The sequence below is a fragment of the Podarcis liolepis genome (assembly GCF_965112155.1).
Source record: "Podarcis liolepis genome assembly, chromosome: 12".
Lineage (NCBI taxonomy): Eukaryota > Metazoa > Chordata > Lepidosauria > Squamata > Lacertidae > Podarcis > Podarcis liolepis.
Window position 1 is genome coordinate 1,519,781 of NC_139563.1, and position 24,191 is coordinate 1,543,971.

The window sequence follows — 24,191 nt, forward strand, 5'->3', positions numbered from 1 at the left end:
ATGAACCATCGCATTACATGAAAAACCTAGCGGCACATTCATTTTTTTAAAGTCAAAACAAAGGCTTTTGTCTCCGTTTGGTGGTATTTTCTTGAATACATGAAAAAAAAAAGGAAAATCTACTTTTGTCCCTTCCACAAGTCTCTCAAGAAATTTGGGATAAGTAACATTTAATTGGTGTAATTTTTTTTCATGTAATATAGAGCGTTTTATTATTGGTACTCCGGTGTCTCTGATGTGTTCAGTTATAGATGTATGTTTCTGGATATCTTGTAAATCAGGTGAGCCACACTTCTTGTTCTGCCCTACTGATGATTATACCTTTCACTTACTTGTCTGTAATCTGCTTTAAAAAGCACCCACAACCAACCAACCCAGACATGCAGTAATGAGGCCCCCAAGTGTGGGATTGGAGTCTCAGGCTAAGACTGGGGAGACCCCATTTCAAACCTCGTGAATCTCCCTGAAGAATCTCTCCCTCTTTCTCCCCCAGCAAAGTCTACTTCACAGGGTTGTAGTGAGAATAAAAAATGGGGAGGGGAAGAAGTATACTCACCATAATATGATGTATAGGTTCATATATTGGAGGCTACCAATGTTTTATGTAAGATGTAGGACTTATCCAAACCTCTGTTTGCCCTGCCGCCCCCGCCCCCTGGAAAACCCATGGGTTTAAAGCTGAATGGGATTTTCTGCCATTTGGTCGGATTCAGAATGTTTTCCTATTCCCACCCCCTCCAACATTTCTCCGATGAAAATAGGGATGTCCTACTGAGGACAAGAAGGACATTTCGGAATCAAATCAGAAACTGGGACAGTCCCTGGAAAATAGGGACACTTTGACTTCCGCTTGAGGTGCCACGGAAGATGGCTGAAAATACCACGGGGTAATTAGAGGCTGAGATGGGAGTAATCAGCCTCCCAAAATCTTCCCAGGGTATGGGAAGACACGGTCTCATCCGCAGATACCCAACAAACCAGCCCCAATTTTGTAAGGAAGGAGGGGCTGGGGGCACTGGATAGAAAGCCCCCAAGAGAGTCTGGCTCTCCTGGACGCTGTCTCTGCGAGCGAATCAAGTTCCATTTCTTAAGATGAAAAATTGGATTAAGTTTTTTTTAAATAAAGTTTTTTATTTATACAACAAGAAAAAAAACAACAACAAAAAGCCCAAATACCAAATTACACACAAATTACAAAAGTAACCATAGACACACAATTTTCTTAGCAAACAATAAAACATCTATTGGTCTTAACACTAAAGACCCAACTTCCCGTCTAATCCATATTTCAAATTCATATTACTTATTGCCAATACACATATTTTTCATAATTAAATTTATTCTCAATAAATCAAATTTCTTATATCTACCTTGCAACTATTACTGAAGTTCCTTGAATGTTGCAACAGAATTTAAACTACTGTATTTATCATATTTTTCGCTCGATAACACGCACCTGACCATAACACGCACATAGTTTTTAGAGGAGGAAAACAAGAAAAAAAAATTCTGAATGAAACAGTGGATGTATGATTTTTGTGGTTTATGCTGTGGCCACAGACATGTGATTTGACGGTGAATTTGGGGTGACCCAATGCAAAGATCCTGAGAATCCCTGTGGATCCATGCGTTGTAACCACGTTTTTGCACCATTGCAGCCCAAGGCTGCCTGCGATGCTGGATGCAGCAGCAGCAGCAGCAGCAGCGGAGCATGGAGAGGAGGAGGTGGTGCTGTTGGCTGTGCTCCTAGCGAAAACAGTGGGCAATAAGACCCTGAGGCAGAATGCAGGAAAGCAGCAACCTCCTCTTTTTAGCCTTCTCTCCTCCGCGATCTGATTTTTGTTTGATTTTTGCCCCTGTACTCTGGCCAGTCGGCTCCAGGGACCACACATTCGCTCAATAACACGCACAGACATTTCCCCTTACTTTTTAGGAGAAAAAATGTGAGTGTTACAGAGAGAAAAATACGGTATTTTTCAGATATTCTTTGAAAACCTCCCATTTAGAAACAAATTCCTGTTTTGATTTATTCTTTATTTTTTCTGATAAACCATCTAATCCGGCATATTCTGTCAGCTTTTGGATCCAATCTTGTATAGAGGGGATTTCATTACTCTTCCATTTTGCTGCGATCAAAACTCTTGCTGCCGCCGTCGCATATAAAAAGATACCCTTCCTCTTTTGTGGAATATCCAAATCTGTTATTCTCAGGAGGTAGGCCTCTGGTTTTTTATTGAAAGAGATCTTTAGCATTTTTTGCAGTTCTGCATGTATACTCTCCCAGAATACCTGTATTTTCCTACATGTCCACCACATATGGTAGAATGTTCCTGAGTCTCCGCATCTCCAACAATTACTTGACATATTTTTATACATTTTTGAAAGTTTCCATCGTGTTAGATACCATCGATGTTGCATTTTTTGAAAGTTCTCTCTAATCGTGTAACAATTTGTGAATTTCCAATTGATCTTCCATAAATTTTCCCATTGGGCCATGGTTATTGAATGTCCAAAATCCTGGGACCACCTCACCATTGCCACTGTTACCTCCTCCTCCTTGATTGTCCAGTCAAGGAGGAGTCGATAAGTTTTGGAAAGAGTTTTTCTTTTAGAATTTATAAGATCAGATTCGAATCGGGAAATTTCTGTTGAGAACCCCTTTTGTTTGTCAGATTTAAATTTTTCAAATAACTGATGGTATTGGAACCAGTCTGAGATGTGGTCTCTTATTTCCTCAAAGTTTTTTAATTTTATTTGGTTATCTTCATTTTTTAGAAGTGTTTTATATGTTGGCCAGCTTTCCTGAGTATTTTTCCGTTTTACTGCTACGGCTTCTATTGGAGAAGTCCACCACGGGACTTTAGGCTCCATCAGATCTTTATATTTTTCCCATACAGCAAAGAGTGACCTTCTTATTATATGGTTGGTAATTTTTTTTATGAATTTTTGCTTTTCCATATATTAGGTAGGCGTGCCATCCCCAACGATTGTCAAAACCTTCCAGGTCCAGGAGGTCCGGATCCTGCAACGTGCACCAATCTTTTAGCCAGGTGAAACAGGCTGCCTCGTAATAGTTTTAGGTCGGGTAGGGAAAAGCCTCCTCTCTCTTTTATGTCTATTAAGATCAGGCGTTTAATCCTAGGTTTCTTCCCTTCCCACAGGAATTTGGAAATTTCTCTTTGCCATATCTTGAGACAACCTGCTTCGCCCATTATTGGAATCATTTGAAATAAAAAGATTAATTTTGGAAGCACGTTCATCTTTATAATGGAAATCCTACCCAGAAATGTTAATTTTAGTTTACTCCAGGTTACAAAGTTTTTTCTAATCTCTAACCAAGCTTTGGTGTAATTATCCTGAAATAAGTTTATGTTCTTGGGGGTGATCCAAATACCCAAGTATTTTGCTTTTGAGGAGATTTTCAGGCCCAATATTTTTTCTAAGTCGTCCTTTTCTTCTGTGGTTACATTTTTAACAAGCATTTTTGTTTTTGTTATATTCAGCTTAAAGCCTGCCACTTCTCCAAATTGTTTAATCAATTCCAGCACTCTTTTCAGACTTTCTTTAGGGTTTTCAGTCATAACAAGTAAATCGTCCGCAAAAGCTTTAATTTTATATGTTTTGTTTCCCAGAGTGATGCCTTTAACAAGCTGATCCTTTCTTATCTGATTGTTCAAGACTTCCATCACCAAGATAAATATCAGTGGAGACAGTGGGCAGCCCTGTCTGGTTCCCTTGTTTATTTTGCACACCTCAGTAATTCTTCCGTTGATGATCAATTTTGCATATTGTTCCGAATAGATGGCATTTATTCCTTTACAAATATTTTCTCCCAGTCCAATTTCTTCCATTAATTTTTTCTTAAACTTCCAGGACACATTGTCAAAAGCTTTTTCAGCATCCACCAACATAATAGCTGCTGGTTTATCAATTTTAATATCCAAATATTCTAATACATTAATCACACACCTAATATTGGATTGCATAAATCGTCCGGGAAGAAATCCGGTTTGATCTTTATAAATTACCTCTTTCAGCACCATTTTTAATCTATTTGCAAGAATGTCTGCGAATATCTTGTAATCGTTATTTTTAGTGCAATGGGTCTGTAATTGGCCATGTTTGAGGCATCTGTTCCCTGTTTGTGGATAAGAGTAATAAAGCTGTCCTTCCAGGTTTTCGGTAGCTTTCCATTTGCCAGAATATTATTCATTAGGTCTTTCATGGGAAGAAATACAACTTGTTCTAACTTTTTGTAGTAATTAGCTGGGAGACCATCTGGGCCCGGTGTCTTTCCTAATTTTGATCTCTGTATAGCTTGTTGCACCTCCATAGCTGTTATTGGTGAGTTCAAGGTTTCAGTTTTTTCCTTAGGTATTATTGGTAGTTTATTTTTGCCCAAATAATCAATTATTTTTTCTAGAGTCTCTGGACCTTCTTTATATAGTTTTCCGAAAAAACTAGCAAAATTTTTACTAATTTCCTTTGGTTCTTGAATCCATTTGTCTTCAGTGTGGTGTAGTGGTTAAGAGCGGTAGTCACGTAATCTGGGAAACCGGGTTCGTGTCTCCGCTCCTCCACATGCAGCTGCTGGGTGACCTTGGGCCAGTCACACTTCTGTGAAGTCTCTCAACCCCACTCACCTCACAGAGTGTTTGTTGTGGGGGAGGAAGGGAAAGGAGAATGTTAGCCGCTTTGAGACTCCTGAAGGGGAGTGAAAGGCGGGATATCAAATCCAAACTCTTCTTCTTCTTCTTCTTCTTTAATTTTAATTTTATTGATAATTCTATCTTCCTTTTTCTTCTTTAATTGCCAGGCCAGAAGTTTGCCAAACTTAAAATTTCTATGTCTCAACCATTTTATCTTCCATTCTATCTCTTCATTTATTATCATGGAGAATTGCATCTGTAAAAATTTTATACCTTGCTTAATTAGTTCGTCATCTGGTTTTTGGAAAAGGATCCTTTCCTTTTTTCTAATTTCCTCCCAGATCTCCATTTTCTTCTTCTCTTTTATTTTCCTTTGGAATGCGTTTTGTTGGATAAAGAAGCATCTTATGATGGCTTTACCCGCATCCCAAACCGTCTCTAGATCCATTCCTTGATTTAAATTAAACTTAAAATATTCTTCTAAGATTTGCTTGGCCTTCTGTACAGTTTTTTCATCGTTTAGCATACTCTCATTAAGTTGCCACCTTTTAACCTTTTCTTCTTTTCCTTTAAAGTTAACCCAGATCTGTGAGCTGTGATCTGAAATTGTCCTTGGATGGATTTCTGCTTTTGTAATATTATTTAATAAATCCTTTGTTGTCCAAATCGCGTCGATTCGTCCCGCTGATTTATGTGGCTCTGAATAATGTGTAAATTATTTCTCTGTTGGATTCTTAAACCTCCAAGCGTCAAACAAATTCAGGAGTTCTATTAATTGGAAAAATGTAGTTGGAAGTTTGTTCTGCCGCTTTTCTTTCTTTATTGTTTTGTCCATGTTTGGATTAACTACTCCATTAAAATCTCCTAATAATATAATTCCCCCCCCCTAAATATTCTATGACTTTTTCTTCCAGGAATTGATAGAATTCGGATTTTCTTTCATTTGGTGCGTAAATTCCAATAACTATCACTTTTTCATTATTGATCTTAACCTCTATAATCACTGTTCGACCTTTTTCATCATTGTAAAGCAGTTTTGGCTCCAGCTGAGGTTTTACATAGATTACCACCCCTCTCTTTTTTTCTTTACTTGATGCAATAAACTCAAGCCCCAATCTTTTATTTATTAATACTCTTTTATGTTTTTCCGCTACATGAGATTAAGTTTTGGACATGCTTCGAGCAAGGAGGGAGCAATTACTCTGCCAATTAAAAGACTGAGTGGAAGAAGGATTAACATCTAAGTTGGTATGTTGGAATGGAACCGAAAGGGGGGGGGCTTAAGCCTCTCTTACTATTGTACTTTGCTTCAATATAATATTCGACAAACCCCGCCCCCCCGGAAGTACCGTTTACATTAACCAAGCGAGCCTGGAAAGTTTTGTATTTGTTGACATAAATATGGCTCTAAAAAACTATAAACTGTGTGGAAATAACAATATTATATAATTAAGGCTTTTGATCTTTGATTTGCTTGGAAGAGGATAAAAGATTCTCCAATTTGTTGATATTAGACAGAAGCAGGTTCTCATTAGCCGCTGGAGAGATGTTAAAAAACTTTGGACGGTTTCCTAGAATTTGTGTAGGAGTTGTGTCGCACTTTTAATTTGGAAATCTGCCATGATGGAAGTCAAGACCGAGCTGCAGAATCACAAATAGCCATAGGGGGAGGTGAGGCTTTAATATGTCATTATATTTGTATTTCCAGTTTGATTTCGTAAACCTGCCCTGGAAAGGCTAATGTTTGAGGCAACTGGTCTGGGAAAAATAATGAGGAGACGCTTAGACTTGATTTCATCAGAACTGAGTGAAGATGGTGGCTGAGATGCTGCAAACATATAGAGGGGAATCATAGACATAAAATCCACACAGAAACATATCATTGCTTGTTTCAACTCACTTGTGGGAACAACTCAAAGGCCGTGAAAGAAGGAAGGCTAACAACAGAAAGAATTAAAAGAACCATCGGAAATGACTATGAAAAGCAGTAGATGTATGAGATGATCAGAGCATGGGAAGTCCTATTAAAAAAATTATAATCTGGCAGAATATTTGGATTATTTGATATGTATAATTTGGAATATTTAATGTGATTTGATTTGATTGTTAAAGTGGAAAATTGAATAAAAATGAATTTAAAAAAGAGAGAGAGAGAAAGGAAAATAGGGACACTTTGGAGGGTATGTGATCAGCCAATGTGGGTGTTACTCTGTACATGCTCTGGGGCAAGGAGTCACCAAGTGCTGAATCATTGAAAAGGGAGGCTGAAAGAGCCAGGCTTCCTACACCTGGCAGCTCGGGGGGGGGGGTAGGAAACCAGGGTGGGGGCTAGCAACATGGGGACAGCTGCAGCTTGGCAGTCCATAACCCCAGTCAGCTAGTTGCTGCCCTGAGAAAGGAGTTCTTGCTCAAGGCCCTACTCTGCTTCTAAAGGAAAACAGGGAGGAGGCTTTCAGGCCAAGCTTAGCCCGGCCACGCGCAGGGCAACTGGATGATGCCACCTCCGAGACTTCCTTGCCCTGACTTGCTGGCATTTTCCTGGCTCAACCTTCTTCGCAGTTTTGCAAGGATGGTTGCTCTGAGGAAGCTGCCCCAGGGCTGGGCAGCAGCTGGGGGATGGCTGCATAGATGGGGAAGGAAGGAAAGGTGCAACGTGGTTATTTGTGTGAGAAAATAAAACCCTTCCTGCTTTGCCTGGTCTGGCTTTTGAGAGGAGATGAAGTTGGGGGTGTCTGGGGGCATTAATAAAAAGAGGTGAGGGACTGGCCACTCTCATTCCTGCCAATCTGGGTTAAGGGTAGGGGCACTGCTGTAAGCCTCCTCCTCCTGCTGCTTGACTTCTCCATGTATTTGGGCTCCTTCAGGACCTTCCCTGGCAGACTGCAGTTCCCAAAGCCTCTCTGGGGAGGGGTGTCCTTCCTGGCCAAAATGCGGGACCAGAGACAGACCCTAGAAATGGTGCAGGAAGCCCAATGGCCGGCCGTTAGTTCTGCAAAATGGAGCGAAACTCAATCCAGCACAGCAGCCGCAACCCAGGCTGAGCTTGCAGCGTTCCTGCAACTGCAAGCTGTTTTTTCCTTTATATACCTGTCCCAGATCTCTTGAGACTTGATAGCACAAACTCAGGAAGGGAGGCTCGATTTCCGCTTGACTCGTGGCTGTAAATCATCTCAACACCTGCCCCCTGTTCCAGCCTGGAGAGGGAGGTAGGGGGACCGATGATGCGAGAGTATCTGCTTCCACCGCAGGCAGAGACCATCACCTCTGGGTGGCCTAGTGATCCAGTGCTCTCACTGCCGCAGCCCAGGTTTGATTCCCAGTCAGGGAATGTAGCTCAGCTGACAGAGCAGGAGACTCTTAATCTCAGGGTTGTGAGTCCCACTTTGGGCAAAGGATTCCTGCATTGCAGGGGGTTGGTCTAGATGACCCCTGAGATCCCTTCTAACTCTACAATTTTGTGAGACTGTGATCCTTGGTCCTGTGTACCTGAAGGAGCGTCTCCACCCCCATCGTTCTGCCCGGAAACTGAGGTCCAGCTCCGAGGCCCTTCTGGCGGTTCCCTCGCTGCGAGAAGCCAAGACTTGAGGGCCTTCTCGGTAGTGGCGCCCTCCCAGCAGATGTCAAGGAAATAAACATCTATTTTACTTTTCAAAGACACCTGTATTTGATATTTGCTTGGAAGTCACCCAGAGTGGCTGGGGAGACCCAGTCAGATGGGCGGGGTATAAATAATAAATTGTTATTATTATTTTATGTGGGCAAGCGCAGCAAAGCACCAGCGATTGCTGGACCTTGTGGGGAGGCAGGGCAGCTCATGGGAGGCAGAGCTGAGGGCCTCCAGCACACAAAATTTTGGTACAGAGGGGCATGGTTTGCCTGCCACGAAACTGGTCCCAATTTCATCAAAGGCAGAGTTTCAAGACCCACAGTGCAAGCCAAATGCAATTTTTCTTTCAACCCAATTTTTGTTGTGTTTTTTTTAACAGGGCAAGGCTATCCTTGCCTACTCAGAAGTAAGTTCCACTAAGTTCCGTGGTGGTTACTCCAAGGTGGCTGCATCAAGGACTGCAAACGTAGCACCAAAGTACAGAATGACGCCATAAACCTTCAGTGTTTGCACATGGATTGAAATTGGTTCTGGTTTTGGTTCTGGAGTCTGGAAGAAGAGATGGAGCATTTGGATCAAGTACTTCAGCACGTGCTCCTAAACAAATGAATAAAAGCCTCTGGTGCGTTCCAGATAATGGAATGTTTCCTAACGTAAAGATTTTTGTGGCCACTTAATCATTGTTTAAGGAGAGGGGCAACATAATCCTGAGAAGTGTTCCCATAATATGAAAACAAGCCATGTGAACAATATCATCTGGTTACAGATAGGTAGCCGTGTTGGTCTGCCATAGTCAAAATTAAAAAATTCCTTCCAGTAGCACCTCAGATGAGCCTCATCTCAGCTATCTGCCAATCTCCCATTCCCACCACCCTTCTGAGTAATACTGCTCCCCACCTTCTCACTATGTAGAAGGATCTGGCAACTTCTGTTTCAGTGTATCTGAAGAAGTGTGCATGCACACGAAAGCTCATACCAAGAACTAACTTAGTTGGTCTTTAAGGTGCTACTGGAAGGAATTTTTTTATTTTGAATATAATCTGGTTCATAGCACAAACCCTCTGGGAAGGTCATCTCCTAACTTTAAACTTCAGGATGCAAAAACTGCTGCAATCGCCCTCGGTTCTGATGTGCATCTGCATTCTCAGAAAGCTGCAATCTCAGACTTCCACTTCGCCATTTCCTTCTTTTATTCACAAATAAGGACTACCACCAAGCAGAAGTTGCTCAAAAAAGATGTGGGTGTTTTTTTGTATTCTTAAGCGCTGATAGGTTGTATTTAGTCACACTCAAAATATTTAAAATGCCAGCCTCTCGTACTTGCTGCTGGAAATTCACTCTCACCCTGAACACTTAAAACTGAACATGCACCCTTTTTTGGAAAGAATCACGGAATTTGCCGAGTCGGAAGAAACCTTGAAGATCATTTGGTCCAACCCCTGAAATGCAGGAATCTCAGTCCAAGCATCTCTGACAGACAGCCACCCAACCTCCAAGGAAGGAAGGAATGTCCACCACTTTCCATCCCATGGCTGATCAGCTCTTACTGCTAGATATTTATTTCTACACTAGGTTTGCAACTGACACAGGGGGTTGTGTTTCAAAGATCACACCTAAAGCCAAAATTGCATCTGGTTGGAGCCCACTGGGTTCCAGGTAGCAAGAGACTGCTGTTTGTGGCAAGGTGGTCAGCAGGAGAGAGGGGAGTCAGAGGAGACTTGTCTGCTTGCCATCTGCAACTACCCCTCCCTCCATCCTGCCTTGCACCTGAGCAGGGGGTTGGACTAGATGGTCCCTTTACAATTCTATGATCTCTGCACCTGCAGTCAATCTACACCTCCCGGCTGCAGCACCAGCTGCAAAGCAGAGAGTGTGTCAAGTGTGCGTGCAGCAGCCAGGCCCTGTGACCAGTAGGACTTTGCAGGACTGGGGCCTTGCTAAGTTTGTTCTGAAGAGGCAAGGGACGGCCGCACAGGTGAGGCCGATTGGTAACTCACAGCACCTGGTGGCAAGAGCTGGGAGGGGATATAAGGTCAGCAATTCCCTCCAGCTCTTTGCCACAGCATCTTGATCCTCAGACCCCTGACTTCGTGACTCCTTGCTTCCTGAGCCTCAGACCCTTGGCTTCTTGACTCCCAGCTCTCTGACCTTTGGACTCTTGGCTTCCTGGCTTCTGGACCCTGTTCCTGCTCCCACCCCGCCATCTTGCCCCTGGTCCTGATGTCCCCTGCCAGGACGCCAATCGCCCGTGAACTGGACCGTGACAGAGAGGGCCGATGCTTTCACTTGTTGGAACTGCTTAAACTGTTCTTTTAAAACACTGAATGGGGCTTTTGTTGTTGTTTGAGACCCTTCTTTCATATTTCATATACACCCCACATTCAATATTCTTCACAGAATTCCTGCATGGCAGGAGGTTAGACCAGCTGAGCCTTGGGCTTCCTTCCAACTCGACAATTCTGTGGTTCCAAGCAGGGCTTTTTCTCCAGCTGGAACTCACAGGAACAGAGTTCCAGCACCTCTTTGGTGCGTTCTACCAGCTCTTGGAGCCGTGTGCTGGGGGGGGGGGGGCGTCACAGCGTCTGGGGCTCAACAACTTTGGGTGGGTGCTCAGCAAGTTCCACTACCTCTTTCTCTAGAAAAAAACCCAAAACCTGGATCCAAGTATCCAGCAGGAACAGTCTCTGCCGTTACTTGTAATTATGCCAGTTTTCCAATTCTTTGATCCATGCAAATCTTTCGTGTGGGTTTTTCAAAGTGCACCCTCTAGCAACGCCACGGAAAATACTTTGCCACATCTTAGAAGGAGAGCCAGACTCTGCAATTAATACAGTATTGGACCAATATCTGCCAGTATCTCTCCCACCCTGTTCTTCAGGAGGACTTACGAGAACAACCAACCAGCCTTTATTTCTATTCTTCCTTTATAGCTCCTTTCCCTGCCCTGACCCGCCATCCCCGCCCTCCAAGCTCCCAGGCTTCTGAAATCTCTTTTTAAATGGCTCCACTGATCTCTGCTAATGGCTCAGCAGCCCTGTCTTGCTACAACTTTGGAAACAGAAGCCCCACGTTTCCAGGGATGCCGCAGGAAGCCGGGAAGTGCCCAAAAGGTACACCCAGGAGAGAGGTCTGTGGAGAGGCTGCTTTATTTCCACACAAGCTTTCAAGTGGTGAAAGGAAGCCAGATGGGGCACCCAGAGATACATCCGAACTAGCAAGTAGGGACTTGGCAGCTAGGAAAAAGGTAAATCTAATCCTCAAATTCCCTCCCCATTTGGCACTGTGCTTGCCCACCCCCCTCCTCCTGCTCGGCAACACTCTCTTTCCCTCCTGGCCTCTGTGTAAAGGCAAAGTGGGTGGTTGGGAGTGCTCTGGACAAAAGCAAAGAGCTTCTGCAACCAGGGTGCTCAAACCAGGGTGAGCTCTGCAACCAGGAGGGAACGAGGAGCAGGTGGCGGATCAGCCCAGAAGCAGCCAAAGGCATGTTTCCGATTGGCTTACTGGGCAGAGACAGAGACCCTGGACTCTCTGGAGTGCGAGGCTTCCCCACAGACTGATTCCTGGCTAAAACACAAACCTGCCAGATCGTAGGGTCCAGCTGCCAAGGGAAAATAATAAGTTAAATGTGTTTTTCAATCTACCTAGAGATGAGTGGGAGGGGCTCGGCCAGGGCACTATTTCATGATCGGCTGTAGAACAGGAGCACTGTGGAAACGTTTCTGTTTCTGCCCATGTAAACAGAAGGAGATCAGCGTTTGGGTGGCAGGAGAGAGGGGCTTGGAGGTTTCTGGTACGACATGTTAATACTGTGCCCTCTTGCGATTTCCCCAGGGCTCTGCCATAGTTGCCTTAACTGAGAAGCAGTGCCATAGCGTGGGTTGCCAGTGCCCAGGGCTGTGCGGAGGGTGGTGGTGGTGGGAGCGATGGAAACAAACGGAGTATACGCATGTGAATTCAACTGCCTAATGGTGCCTGCTTCATCCCGGAGATCGCAGCCACAGAGATAAGAAAAGAATAGTTGTTCCGGTGTCTGGAGAGGTCACTTCCTGGTTCTCATGAAGAAGCCATTTTGAACGGACCCCAGTGGTGGAAGTACATAGCTGTGCTGAGGCAGCCCCGGGTGTCAAAATCTGCACCCCTAACCATTTTGAGCCCAGGGCAACTGCAGCCGAACGGGTTTCCCCTCTTAGCCAGCGAACCCCACCCGAAAACTCCAGAACCACCTTCTGACCTCACCCCAGGCCACTGGGCCCGCTGTCTGTCTACGGCAGGGTTTTTCACGAGGGAGCCCGGCCGCAGCAAGCAGACACGGTGACCTTGCAGGTTGCAGGGCCACGACGGTTCGGTTCACCTCCTCCGGTTGGTAACCCAAGAGAAGGAGAGCTTCTGTGGCCGCGGCTTCTCAGCCTGAAGGAGCCTTACAGTGCGGGGGGAGCGCCACACTTTGATGGCCCCGTCGTCGCTGGCCGTCAACAAGAGTTCCTGTTCCACGGGGCTGAAGGCCACCGAGTTGACCACGTCGCTGTGCTGCAGCTTGGCCAAGCAGATCCCGTAGTGGCGGTCCCAGACGTAGCCATGGTGATCCTCCGCCCCACTGCGAGGAAGATGAGAGAGAACGGTTGTAACAAAGGGGGGACTTGCCTTCTGCCGCAGAGGCTGTCGCCACTGAGTGGCTGCAGAAGACATCACGATTCTAGTCCTCAGTATTATTACTAAGTTGCTGGTACCAGGTCTGGCAAATGGCCTTTTACTACAGGGGCAGGTAAATCTTCCTTGCAGTGAGGATCCACCTTGTTTTTACAGTTGCAAGGTGTTTTTAAACTGTTTTTAATAGTGGGGTAGGAGAGCTGAAAATAATGCCCCTATTTTTCACATCTGGTAACCAATGCACTCCTTGGGTTTCAGATAGTACATTTTTAGATGAGTCTAAAAAGCCTGGGACATAATATTTCGCAGCCTTCTAGCAGCTGCATAGGCTCACTGACCAGAAGTAAAGTATTTAGCATTAGTTCTGCAATTGTATACTCGATTCTGACCAAACGAAGACCCCAAGAGCAAAATATAAATCAGGAAGCTTTGCTTGTTCAGAATGAAGTATACACTTCCATAGTTAATGCTAAATACAGTTGTACCTTGGAAGTCAAACGGAAACTGTTCTGGAAGTCTGTTCAACTTCCAAAACGTTTGGAAACCAAAGCACAGCTACTGATTGGCTTCAGGAAGCTCCTGCAGCCAATCGGAAGCCCTGGAAGCCCCGCCAGACATTCAACTTCCAAAAATAGTTTGCAAACCAAAACACTCACTTCCAGGTTTGCGGCATTCAGGAGCCAAAACATTCGACTCGCAAGGTGTTCGTCAACCAAGGTACGACTGTACCTAACCTCTGGTAAATGAGGCACCAGAGCCGCTAGAGGGCTGTGAAAATTTGTGTCCTGGGCTTTCCAGACTTGTCTACTCATATACTGTACACCCCAACAAAACTGGGGCACTGGTTGCCAGATGTGAAATATCTTGGCATTATTTTCCTACTCCAGTATAACGCTGTATCGTGCTCTGGGATCTTGCGGTGAAGGGAAGGCAATCAATCAATCAATCAATCAATCAATATCCTGATTTAATTTATACACATATCTGTCCCAGGAAGCTCCTCCCCTCCTTTGCTCAAGAGAAGAGAAGAGACAGCCCTTTTGGTTATTGATGTTCTCAGCCTCAAAATCTTGTGATTATGAGGACTAAATCCAACAATTCTTTCTTTTGTTAAGGCATCCACAAAAGCTGTTGCAACGAGCTCTGTAGCTGCAGCCTGCATTGAGAGAGATGCCTTGAGGGTCAGCCCAAAGGCCAGTCACTTTCAGTAAAGCGGGTCCGTCAGCCAGGGGCTCAGGTGCCAGACTGGACTGCTGGTTCTCGTGACGGCCTGCAGGCCACTGCGGTGAGGAAGGGCATTCAGGTTGAGGGGAGGGTAGCAGAGGGAAAGGCTGAAAGAGCAGGGAAGTGCTGTTCGGACCCCCACTCCACCCCACAGACCAAAGGACTCTGACCAGCTCCTCCTGCAGCTCACCTGGCCACGAAGTCTCTGCTGACATCCAAGAATATGAAGAAGAAGTCGTTGCTGGGAGTGTGCGCCCGGTGGCCTCGCAGGGGTCCCTGGGCCTCCGTCATGGTCTTGAGGTCCACCACGTGGAGGTCGATCTCCTCGGCGATGGGGGGCGGGTGCAAAGGGTCAGAAATGACAGAGTCCTGGGGCCAGGGCCGGCTGTTCACGTACAAGTACCTGCAGGCAAGGCAGGGAGGAAAAAGAAGAAGAAGAGTTTGGATTTGATATCCCGCTTTATCACTTTGAGGAGTCTCAAAGCGGCTAGCATTCTCCTTTCCCTTCCTCCCCCACAACAAACACTCTGTGAGGTGAGTGGGGCTGAGAGACTTCAAAGAAGTGTGACTGGCCCAAGGTCACCCAGCAGCTGCAGGTGGAGGAGCGGAGACGCGAACCCGGTTCCCCAGATTATGAGACTACAGTGGTGCCTCGCAAGACGAAATTAATCCGTTCCGCGAGTCTCTTCGTCTTGCGGTTTTTCGTCTTGCGAAGCACGGCTATTAGCGGCTTAGCGGCTAAGCGGTTTAGCGGCTATTGACGGCTTAGCGGCTATTAACGGCTTAGCGGCTTTAAGAAAAAGGAAACAAACTCGCAAGAACTCGCAAGACATTTCGTCTTGCGAAGCAAGCCCATAGGGAAATTCGTCTTGCGGAACGACTAAAAAAACGGAAAACTCTTTCGTCTTGCGAGTTTTTCGTCTTGCGAGGCATTCGTCTTGTGGGGCACCACTGTACGGCTCTTAACCACTACACCACGCTGGAAGAGGGGGTTCACTGGGCTCCCCCCCACTTGCCTCCTCATGACCCAGGAAAGGGAGCAGTTAAGGCGGGAAGAAGACCTTTCTCTGCCCCCAATCCTGAAGAGGTGCTGCTGCCAATTGGGGCAGGCAGTACAAGGCTAGATGGACCCCTGAGATAAGACAGCTTCATCCATTCAGCCAAGAATAGCTAAAGCTCAGGACTGTGACCAGCACAGGTGGCGACGAGGGGGGCTCTTTAAAGTTCTTGTCCTTACCTGTGGTCAGGGGAGAGGCCCATGCCGATAATATGCCCGTGGAAATCAATGACGTGGTCGAGCGAATCAAAGAACTTGTCCGAGTTTCTCTCCTCTCCAAGGACAGGGCCTGCGGTTGTCATCTGGTGAGGCGAGATCTGCTTGATCCCTGGGGGAACACAGAGGGTGGAGCAGGAGGCAAGAAGATCAGGAACAACTTTCTGAGGCCAAGAGCTGCTCAACAGTGAAACGGTCTCCCTCAGAAGGTGGTGGATTCTCCTTCCTTGGAGGTTTTTAAGCAGAGGTTGGGTGGTCATCTGCTATGGATGCTTCAGCTGTGATTCCTGCATTGCAGGGGGCTGGACTGGATGACCCTCAGGGTCCCATCCAACTCTATGATTCAATGTTATCAAAATAAAAAACCGACACCAGCGTCTCCATTTTTTACACGAGTGTGTCTCTGGCAGTCTTCAGTGCCTGGGGTCAGACCAGAAGGTCCTGCTTTCAGAAAACGGGGGGTATGAAAATGACGACCACCTCCCCTTTTTCTCCCCAGAAACTAATAATAATAACATAATTTAATAATGATAATGATATAAATAATATTCTGCCGATCTGGCTGAGTTTCCCCAGCCACCCTGGATGGCTTCCAACAGAATATTAAAAATATGATTAAACATCAAACATTAAAACCTTCCCTAAACAGGGCTGCCTTCAGATGTCTTCTAAATGTCATATAAAACAAGTATATGACATTTAGAAGACATAAACATTTCCTTGACATCTGGGAGAGCGTTCCACAGGGCGGGTGCCACCACCGAGAAGGCCCTCTGCCTGGTTCCCTGTAACCTCACTTCTCGCAGGGAGGGAACCGCCAGAAGACCCTCAGAGCTGGACCTCAGTGTCTGGGCCAAACGATGGGGGTGGAGACGCTCCTTCAGGTATCCTGGGCCGAGGCTGTTTAGGGTTTTCAAGGTCAGCACCAACACTTTGAATTGTGCTTGGAAACATGCTGGGAGCCAATGTAGGAGAGAGGCAGCCCTGAAACTTTGAGGTGCCCCTTAGCTATCACAGCTAGCAGTCGTTTGCAGGCTGTTTTTCACACTGCCCAATAATAATAAAAATAAAATAATAATAATAATTTATTATTTATGCCCCGCCCATCTGGCTGGGCTTTCCCAGCCACTCTGGGCTGCTTCCAACAGAATATTAAAATACAGTAATGCATCAAACATTAAAAGCTTCCCTAAACAGGGCTGCCTGAGCCCCACAGAAATACCCCCCCTTACCAATCTGGTGTGGGGAGAAGGCGAGGCAGCCGGTGGTGAAGATCAAGTATTTCTTAGTGCTCCCCTCCGTGGACAGCAGGTTGGGCTCGGGGGGCTTCGTCCTGTTCTGCGCCAGGAGCTGGGCGACTTTGGCTTCCATCTGTAGCTCCGTCATGACCGGCCGGACTCGCCCCTCCATGATGTCCGTCAGGAAGCGGCCCAGCCCACTGCCAGCGCCCGCCTGGTTCTCTGCCCCCGAGGATCCCGGTTCTGGTGTTGCCTTCTGCTTGGCCGCCTGCTGCTCCTCCGCCTGCTCTTCCTCCTCCTCGCTGTCGCTGCCGAGGTTGGGGGCCTGGCAGGGGCTCCTGGTCCCGCCCTCCAAGTGCTCCCCATGGTTCAGGAGGAGGTCAGAAGGGTCGTAGCGGCTGCAGTCTGCCACGGTCACCATCCGGATCTTGCTGGCGTTCAGGTTCTGGATCTTGAACAGCCTCTTCACCACATTCATGTTCTCAGACTCGACGCCCTGCAAGCCCAAGAGGAGGGAGGTGCTGTGGGTCTCCTTCTGCTGTGGCGTTTAGGCAGCTTTACTTGGTCACGGGGGAAACCACGAAAGGGGAGCCCAACACACCTGTAAACCACACAGGCTTCTATGCAGGCAGCCCCTCGCTTTAGCTTTACACACACATAGAAATTAAGTCGTGCTCTCAGAGCTGGGTTCCTCCTCTCCACCAGGCCTGAGTTTTCCCTGCCCAAACACACTTCATATTGCCAGAGCAAGCAGATCCCCTCAAGGATGTCCTTTCCCGCACTCGTTTTTTGCATTTCTCTGCTGCCTATCAAAGCATGCACTCGGATTCCGAATACAGAGGGATGGTGAGGTAGCTGGTTCCCTTTCCCTGCAAAAGCCAACAGCCCCCGGCACCCGGGCAGTATGGCAGGGGAATATTTGGTTTTCTGCATCGTGATGCATCACCAGCTAAACATTTCAATATACTGATATATCACGATGCCTGAAATAAGGATGGAGCTGCAGAGAGGCACTGGATGGCTTCACAGTTTCCCCCACATTGTGATTTTTGCATAGGACACACACACACACCATGACTGGCAATATATATTGCCAGGTCAGAAATTATGAAACCGATATCACGAAATGGACTTTGAAACTGTTTTGGGTGATATCTCAATATCTCGCCCAGCCCTAGTGGGCAGCCCCCTTGCCCACCTGGAAGGCGTTGTTCAGCCACAGCACAGAGCAGGAGGTGTAGTTCCCCATACGGTGCAGGTTCCCAGAGATCAGGTGGGTCTCGTTCAGCCAGCAGCCAAACACGTCATAGGGCTTGTTGCGAACCCGGGACAGGAGGGCAAAGTTTTCTGGAAGGAGAAAACACGGAGAGCCTAATATGGCTTTTGTTTTTATTTATTTATGACATTTAAAAGCTGCCTTTTATCTTCCAAGGATCTCAAGGTGGCCACGTGGTTCTCCCCCTCCCCGTTTCGTGCTCACAACAACCCTGTGGGGTAGGACTGACCCCTATCAAACGGTTGCCGGTTGCTTTCTACTTCGCTCTAAGTCTCTTCCTTCACAGATAGATGTTTCGCAAGCAGCCTTAAAACTATGCTGGGGGTGGGGGGGAATCTGTGCTACAGCGAACCAGGCGGAGGGCCTTCTTGGTGGTGGCGTCCGCCCTGTGGAACGCCCTCCCACCAGATGTCAAAGAGATAAACAAACATTCAGAAGACATCAGAAGGCAGCCCTGTTCAGGGAAGTTTTTAATGTGTGACATTTTAGTGTATTTTTGGTCTTTGTTGGAAGCCGCCCAGAGTGGCTGGGGAAACCCAGCCAGATGGGCGGGGTACAAATAATAAATAATAAAAATAATAATAATTTATTCTGCTACTTGCAACACCCTCCATGTCCCTGGAGTCAAGAAGAAGAAGAAGAGTTTGGATTTGATATCCCGCCTTTCACTCCCTTTAAGGAGTCTCAAAGCGGCTAACATTCTCCTTTCCCTTCCTCCCCCACAACAGACACTCTGTGAGGTGAGTGCGGCTGAGAGACTTCAAAGAAGTGTGACTAGCCCAAAGTCACCCAGCAGCTGCATGTGGAGGAGCGGAGACGCGAACCCGGTTCCCCAGATTACGTGTTATAAGCGAGGGGACCTTAGCACAGGAAGAGCGGCCAGTTCCTGTGCAGCTTCTGCCGCCTCTCCCCTCTGCCTTTGCTTCCTCTGCAGAGGGTGAACTGCTTTCTGCACCTTGCTCCTCTTGCTTGCAAAAGCCTGTTGCCTCTTCAGCACCCAACCATTCCTTCCCCCTCTGACCAGTCCACCACCCCACTCCCTGAGCTCTGAGCCCCCCCCTTCTGTGGCTTCCCTAGGGGGTTCTCTGGCAGGTACTTCCCTCTGTTCCTGCTCATCCAGCCAGTCCTTGACACCAGCAGACTTTGCTAAAGGACGGCAACTTCCAGGAAGCTCATTCTTAAGCTTTGTTGGGGTGACAAGGGAGGAACAGCAAAGCACATTGTTTTTTACCCAGATCGATGACAGCTATTTCGCCTGAGGAAGTAGTCCGGGGCCCCACGAAGACCCCAGAGACAAGGAGGAGGGAATCGTCCGCGTTGAACTGGGAGAACTGGGTGTACTTCCAGTTGTACTTCTTCATGCTGGTGCTGTGGAGCAGGGAAAGAGGCAGGCCATTGTTCCAGATCTGCCAAGAGAAAGTAGGAAAGGGAGGCCCATCAAGATGGCTGGGCAGCAAAAGGGCAGCTCTAAGTTACTAGTCCTTATCGCTGGGGAGACACACTTGGAAGAGGACGGGCGATGTCCTCTAAGGAGCTGAGGGTCCAATCTTCTGCTTGTCTCTCCTCTGAAATGTTCCACTGTGTCCCAGCGCAGCTTTCCGCTGATATACAATTTCACTTGGGTCTCCAGCTGCTGTTGGACTACAACTCCTATCATCCCAAAGAGCAGGGCCAGTTGTCAGGGATGATGATAACAGCTGGAGACCCAAGTTTGGGAAACCCTGGTTTAGATTTTTGTCCCTCTCATGATCAGCAAAACCCACTCCAGAAATAAGGCAATACAGTCAAACCTCGGTTCTTGAACGGCTCAGTTTTTGAATGCTTTGGCTCCCAAATGCCAAAAACCCAAAAGTAAATGCTCTGGTTCTCAAACATGAATGTCCAACGCGGCTTCTGTTTGAGTGCAAGAAGCTCTTGCACCAAAGGGAAGCCACGCCTTGGTTGTCAGACGTTTTGGAAGTCGAACGGTCTTCCGGAATGGATTATGTTCGGTGACTAAGGTTTGACTGTATAAAAGAGACCATGAATGTTCGTCTTGAGTTGGAGAATTTAGTGTTTCTATGGGAAATCACTGGAAGAGATGCAGGAATCTTCTGCCCAACATGGGACTCAAATTCATGACCTTGAGAGGTTACGTGTGTATTTAAAGTACAGGACACACAGTCCTGCCTTAGAATGCCCCCCTGCCCTTTCACAGAACCCTAGTGCTGTAAGGGACCCTGAGGGTCATCCAGCTGAACCCACGGCAATACCCACCTTTCCTCCAGGAAGGTTTCGGCAGCGCACATGAGGCTCCCTCGCCTGCTTATGCCATCCTCAGAACAACCCTGCAAGGTAGGTGAAGCAGAAAGGATGACTGGGCCCAAATCACCCTGTTCTCTTCAGGGCTGAGGCGGGGCTCTCCAGCTGGGTCTCTCTGCTCTCAATTCCCGTCACCGACGCAGGGATCAAAACAAGCAACCTACCTTCCAGGGTTGCCATGAGGATTATGGAGCGAAGCTTCAGCTGCTTGAAGCACACTGCGTTATAGTTAGGATTCGTTCCCCCTCTGCCCTGCGTCACCTTAACAGTGCAGTCCTTGGAGCAGGAGGCCAGCAGGTAGCCATTGTGGGAGAAGCTGAGGTGGAGGACTTGGTCGCTGTGCTCCGCCAACGTCTGAACTTCCACGCAGGGGATGGTGTCAGACAGCCGCTGGAACTCGCCATACCAGGAAGTGGCAGCTGCAGAGGAAAGAAGAAGAGGAGGAGGAGAGCAGCAGGACCCACCACCCCTTGCTGAAAATCTTAAGGGATTACTAGACCACCTCCATCAAGCCTCCTTTCCCTCAAGGGGCAGCCATTGCATCAGGCTGCCTCTCCCTCAGGCACCTCCAGCCCCGGAAATGGGCCAGCATTTGGCCATCATAGGAGCAACTGTTCAGAAACTGGTGTCCAGGTTTTGGTTTTCCTTCTCCCTCTCCTCCCTCTTTCCTTGTGTGCCATGGACTTGTCTTGTGCTGTAGACTGTAAGCCTGCAGGGGCAGAGACTGTCTTGTTTTGTTTGTATATATGCTGCTCCAGGAGCCTTTTCAGCAGGAGTGCCCAGCATACATGCTCTAAACCAGGGGTAGGCAACCTAGGGCCTGTGGGCCAGATGCGGCCCGATCGCCTTCTCAATCGGGACTGCGGACGGTCCAGGAATCAGCGTGTTTTTATAAGAGTAGAATGTGTCCTTTTATTTAAAATGCATCTCTGGGTTATTTGTGGGGCATAGGAATTCGTTCATTCCCCCCCCCCCCAATATAGTTCAGCCCACCACATGGTCTGAGGGACGGTGGACCGGCCCATGGCTGAAAAAGGTTGCTGACCCCTGCTCCAAACAAATAAATGAAATCAATAAATACCCAGAGACCAAGACTCAGGCAGCATTTCCACTATTGTGCATTATTCCTTTTTTTAAAAAAAATATATTTATTAAGAATTTTTAGGATATAAAAAATAAATAAAAAATAAACATACAAAATAATAAACAATTAAAAAAACACACATTAATTTTCAATAATATAACTTCCATATCCTTATTTCCTCCGACCTCCTCGTACTTCCCTTCTTTGTATCCCAATTCGATTTGTTGGTTCAGCAAATCCTTACCATAGAACTTTTACCCATTTATAATCCTTTTTTCATATCTCCTAAAGCATTACAGCTGGAAACCACTTAATTTCTTTCCAACATCTTTCTAACATTCATTAATTTTACAATCTTTCTTTAAATAGTCTTTAAATTTCTTCCAATCTTCTTTCCCCGACTCTTCTCCCTGGTCTCGGATTCTGCCAGTCATCTCAGCTAGTTCCATGTCTATCGTGCATTATTCCAGCTGGCCTCTCTTTCTGCTGCGATTATCACAGAATGGTAGAGTTGGAAGGGACCCCTGGGGTCATCTAGTCCAACCCCCTGCAATGCAGGAATATTTTGCCCAACGTGGGGCTCGAATCCACAACCCTGAGATAAAGAGTTGTCTGCTCTACAAGCTATCCCAGCTGCAGATCTACAAGTGTTATTCCTTGCTTCCTCTCTCTGCCTTGAGTGCGAGATTCACTCTCCAGTCTGTTTCCAATTTTCCTCATTCCTCAGCTCTAAGCCTCACCTCCAAACCGAGCTGACCCCAGTACGGGGCAACAGATGAGGGGCACAGCAATGACTCTTTTCCAGTTTTGAGGCTGCCTGCTCTGCAAGGGAGGACATACCTGGGTGTCGTGGGACGTCCCGGGCTACTGGATAGTATCTGTAGAAAAGGTCCTTCCAGAGCACTTCGTCCAGCGCCACGGCATGCCACTGCCGGCACACGAGCCCCGCTGAGAGGACGTCTGAGTAGTCCAGGTACAGGAATATCTCAAAAAGGATGCTGTCAGGGAGAACCCCACTGTCCATCGTGGCATCCTGTCACTGCCAAGCGCCCTGCAAGACCAAGGGGAAAGGGGGACAGGTTTAGGCAAAGGATGCTCTAGAACGGTAGGCGAAGAAGCGGCTACGACAATAAAGAGAGACAGCGTGGTGTGGTGTTTGGACTAGGAACTTGGAAACCAGGGTTCAAATCCCTGGTCACAGTTGGTGAGAACAAAACAGTGCCTGCTCCTGCAGGCTTGCGTTCTTCAAGAAAGAGAGACACATGAGAGGAGAAATGGATGAGGATGGAAGGGCGGGGGGAGAAGCAAACTCAGGCAGCAATCTGTACAATTTCTTGTTGTCAGTGTTAGAAACTGAGATATGGAAGCCAGGAGCTAAATGGCACCTTAAACCATGGTTATGGGAGCAACAATGGAATGTCCAATTTTTTTATGGCAAGAATACAAAGCTGAAAATGAATAAACTGCAGCTAAAATCTTATGCTCATTTTTCACATGGAGTAGTCCTTCCCCTGCCCACCCTCTAATATTCTTAAGAGGGTCTCTTCTCCAGTCTTCAGAGTAGCTGAGGTCCTCCTTTCCTCCCACTCTGCAGTCTTAATCTCAAATCTTAGGTGCCCTACTGCCCCCAGAGTTCAAAAACTGCTTGCGCTAATGAAATTCATTGTCGCAAAATGCACCTAGAACAATGGGAGTTTCGGACGCTGCTTGTTGCCAAATAACCTGGAAATTTGTAGGGGGTAACCCCCTCTCCCTTCTGCTTCAAACCTTGGTGAGGCCTTGTCAGCATGTAACACCTCTGCTCAGAGATGTGCACCGGCTGATAATTTGCTGCTGGGCCCAGTTCAAGGTGCTACTGTGAGCATATAAAGCCCTTAACAACTCAGGACCAATTTACCTAGCAGATTGTGTGTCTCCTGGTGCCGACTGGCACTCTTCAAGTGGCAGAATTGGCCCTGCAGAACAGGTCTTATGTGGCAAGAACCTGGTCGCTTAATGTGGCAGCACCGGCACTTTGGAGCTCCCTGGCTCTGGAGCCCAGGCAGGTGCCATCTGCTAAAAAAAATCCCTGCTTAGATAAGCTTCACCCAGATGCTTAGGAAATCAAGGCCGTTGCCATCTGCTTCAGTATTTTCACAATGGTGTGTTTTTAAAAGTAGGGTTGTGGGTTCCCCCTCTATTTTGCAGTTTTATCTTTTTAAAAAAATAATAATAATTTTAATTTGATTTTACAAGTGTAAAATTAGAAAAATAAAAAATACATATCCACATTTAGAGATTTCTCTGAATCTCCAGACCTCCCACCCTCCCCTCCGTGGGTCCCTTTGTCAGTTTTATCTTATTTTTGCTGCATTGTGGTTTTCTGCAATGGAGGGGTGCATAAATGTTAGGAAATAAATAATAATAAATAACCAACCAGCCAAAACTGCCTCCTGCCCCCCCATAGAGATACTCTCCCCATTTCTCCCCCCCCCTTCCCAGCTCCCCTCTTGGGCCTTTTGACTGGTTTGTTCTGGTTCTCAGCCCCCCTCCCCCCTATTCCCCAAATTGGCCCCCCTCCCCCCATCCATACAGGCTCCCCTCCCCCTCGCATCTCTTTGGGGTCCCCTCCCCCCCCCGGCCTCCCCTCCCCCCGCATCCCGGGCGACTCCCCCCACCCTTCCCCCCCCCACAACAACAGACCTCCTACCAGCTGCTTCCTACATCATTTCCGGAAGGGCCCTTCCGCTTCCGGCCGCCACCGTCAGAAGCCGCCTTCCGTTCCCTGCTCTATGCTTAGCCCCTCTAGGCATCCTGTCTCCGTGGTTCCCCTCTGTCGTCCGCCGCTCTCCCTGCGCAGGCGCGGCGGGAGAAGACGAGCCCGGAGACGGCGGGGGGGGGCAATTCGCTGTT

The 24,191-nt window shown here is 47.1% G+C and overlaps 1 protein-coding gene across 5 annotated transcripts; it reads right to left on the reverse strand.

Moving 5' to 3' along the window:
• Positions 1 to 9,428: 9,428 nt before the first annotated feature.
• Positions 9,429 to 24,090, reverse strand: FBXW5 (F-box and WD repeat domain containing 5). 5 transcript variants are annotated; one of them, XM_083466997.1, is made up of 9 exons: positions 23,982 to 24,090; positions 22,140 to 22,350; positions 20,477 to 20,634; positions 19,146 to 19,320; positions 17,837 to 17,985; positions 16,633 to 17,134; positions 15,365 to 15,512; positions 14,318 to 14,530; positions 9,429 to 12,850 (listed from the first exon to the last, which is right to left on the reverse strand). In XM_083466997.1, exons 2-9 carry the CDS (start codon positions 22,321 to 22,323, stop codon positions 12,604 to 12,606), a joined length of 1,776 nt encoding a protein of 591 aa, XP_083323123.1. In that variant the 5' UTR covers positions 22,324 to 22,350; positions 23,982 to 24,090; the 3' UTR covers positions 9,429 to 12,603. The 5 variants fall into 5 exon arrangements, with proteins under 5 accessions (XP_083323123.1, XP_083323125.1, XP_083323124.1 ...); XM_083466999.1 differs by having other exon boundaries at positions 24,003 to 24,046; XM_083466998.1 differs by having other exon boundaries at positions 23,989 to 24,033.
• Positions 24,091 to 24,191: the final 101 nt, after the last annotated feature.

Coding starts and splice junctions, on each gene's coding strand:
- FBXW5 (XM_083466997.1), bottom strand. CDS start 22,323: ATGGACAGTGGGGTTCTCCCTGACAGCATCCTTTTTGAGATATTCCTG. Junction 17,986..19,145: donor AATAGCTGTCATCGATCTGG/GTAAAAAACAAT, acceptor TTCTCCTTCCAG/AAAACTTTGCCCTCCTGTCC. Junction 12,851..14,317: donor AGCAGAGACTTCGTGGCCAG/GTGAGCTGCAGG, acceptor TCTTCCTCGCAG/TGGGGCGGAGGATCACCATG.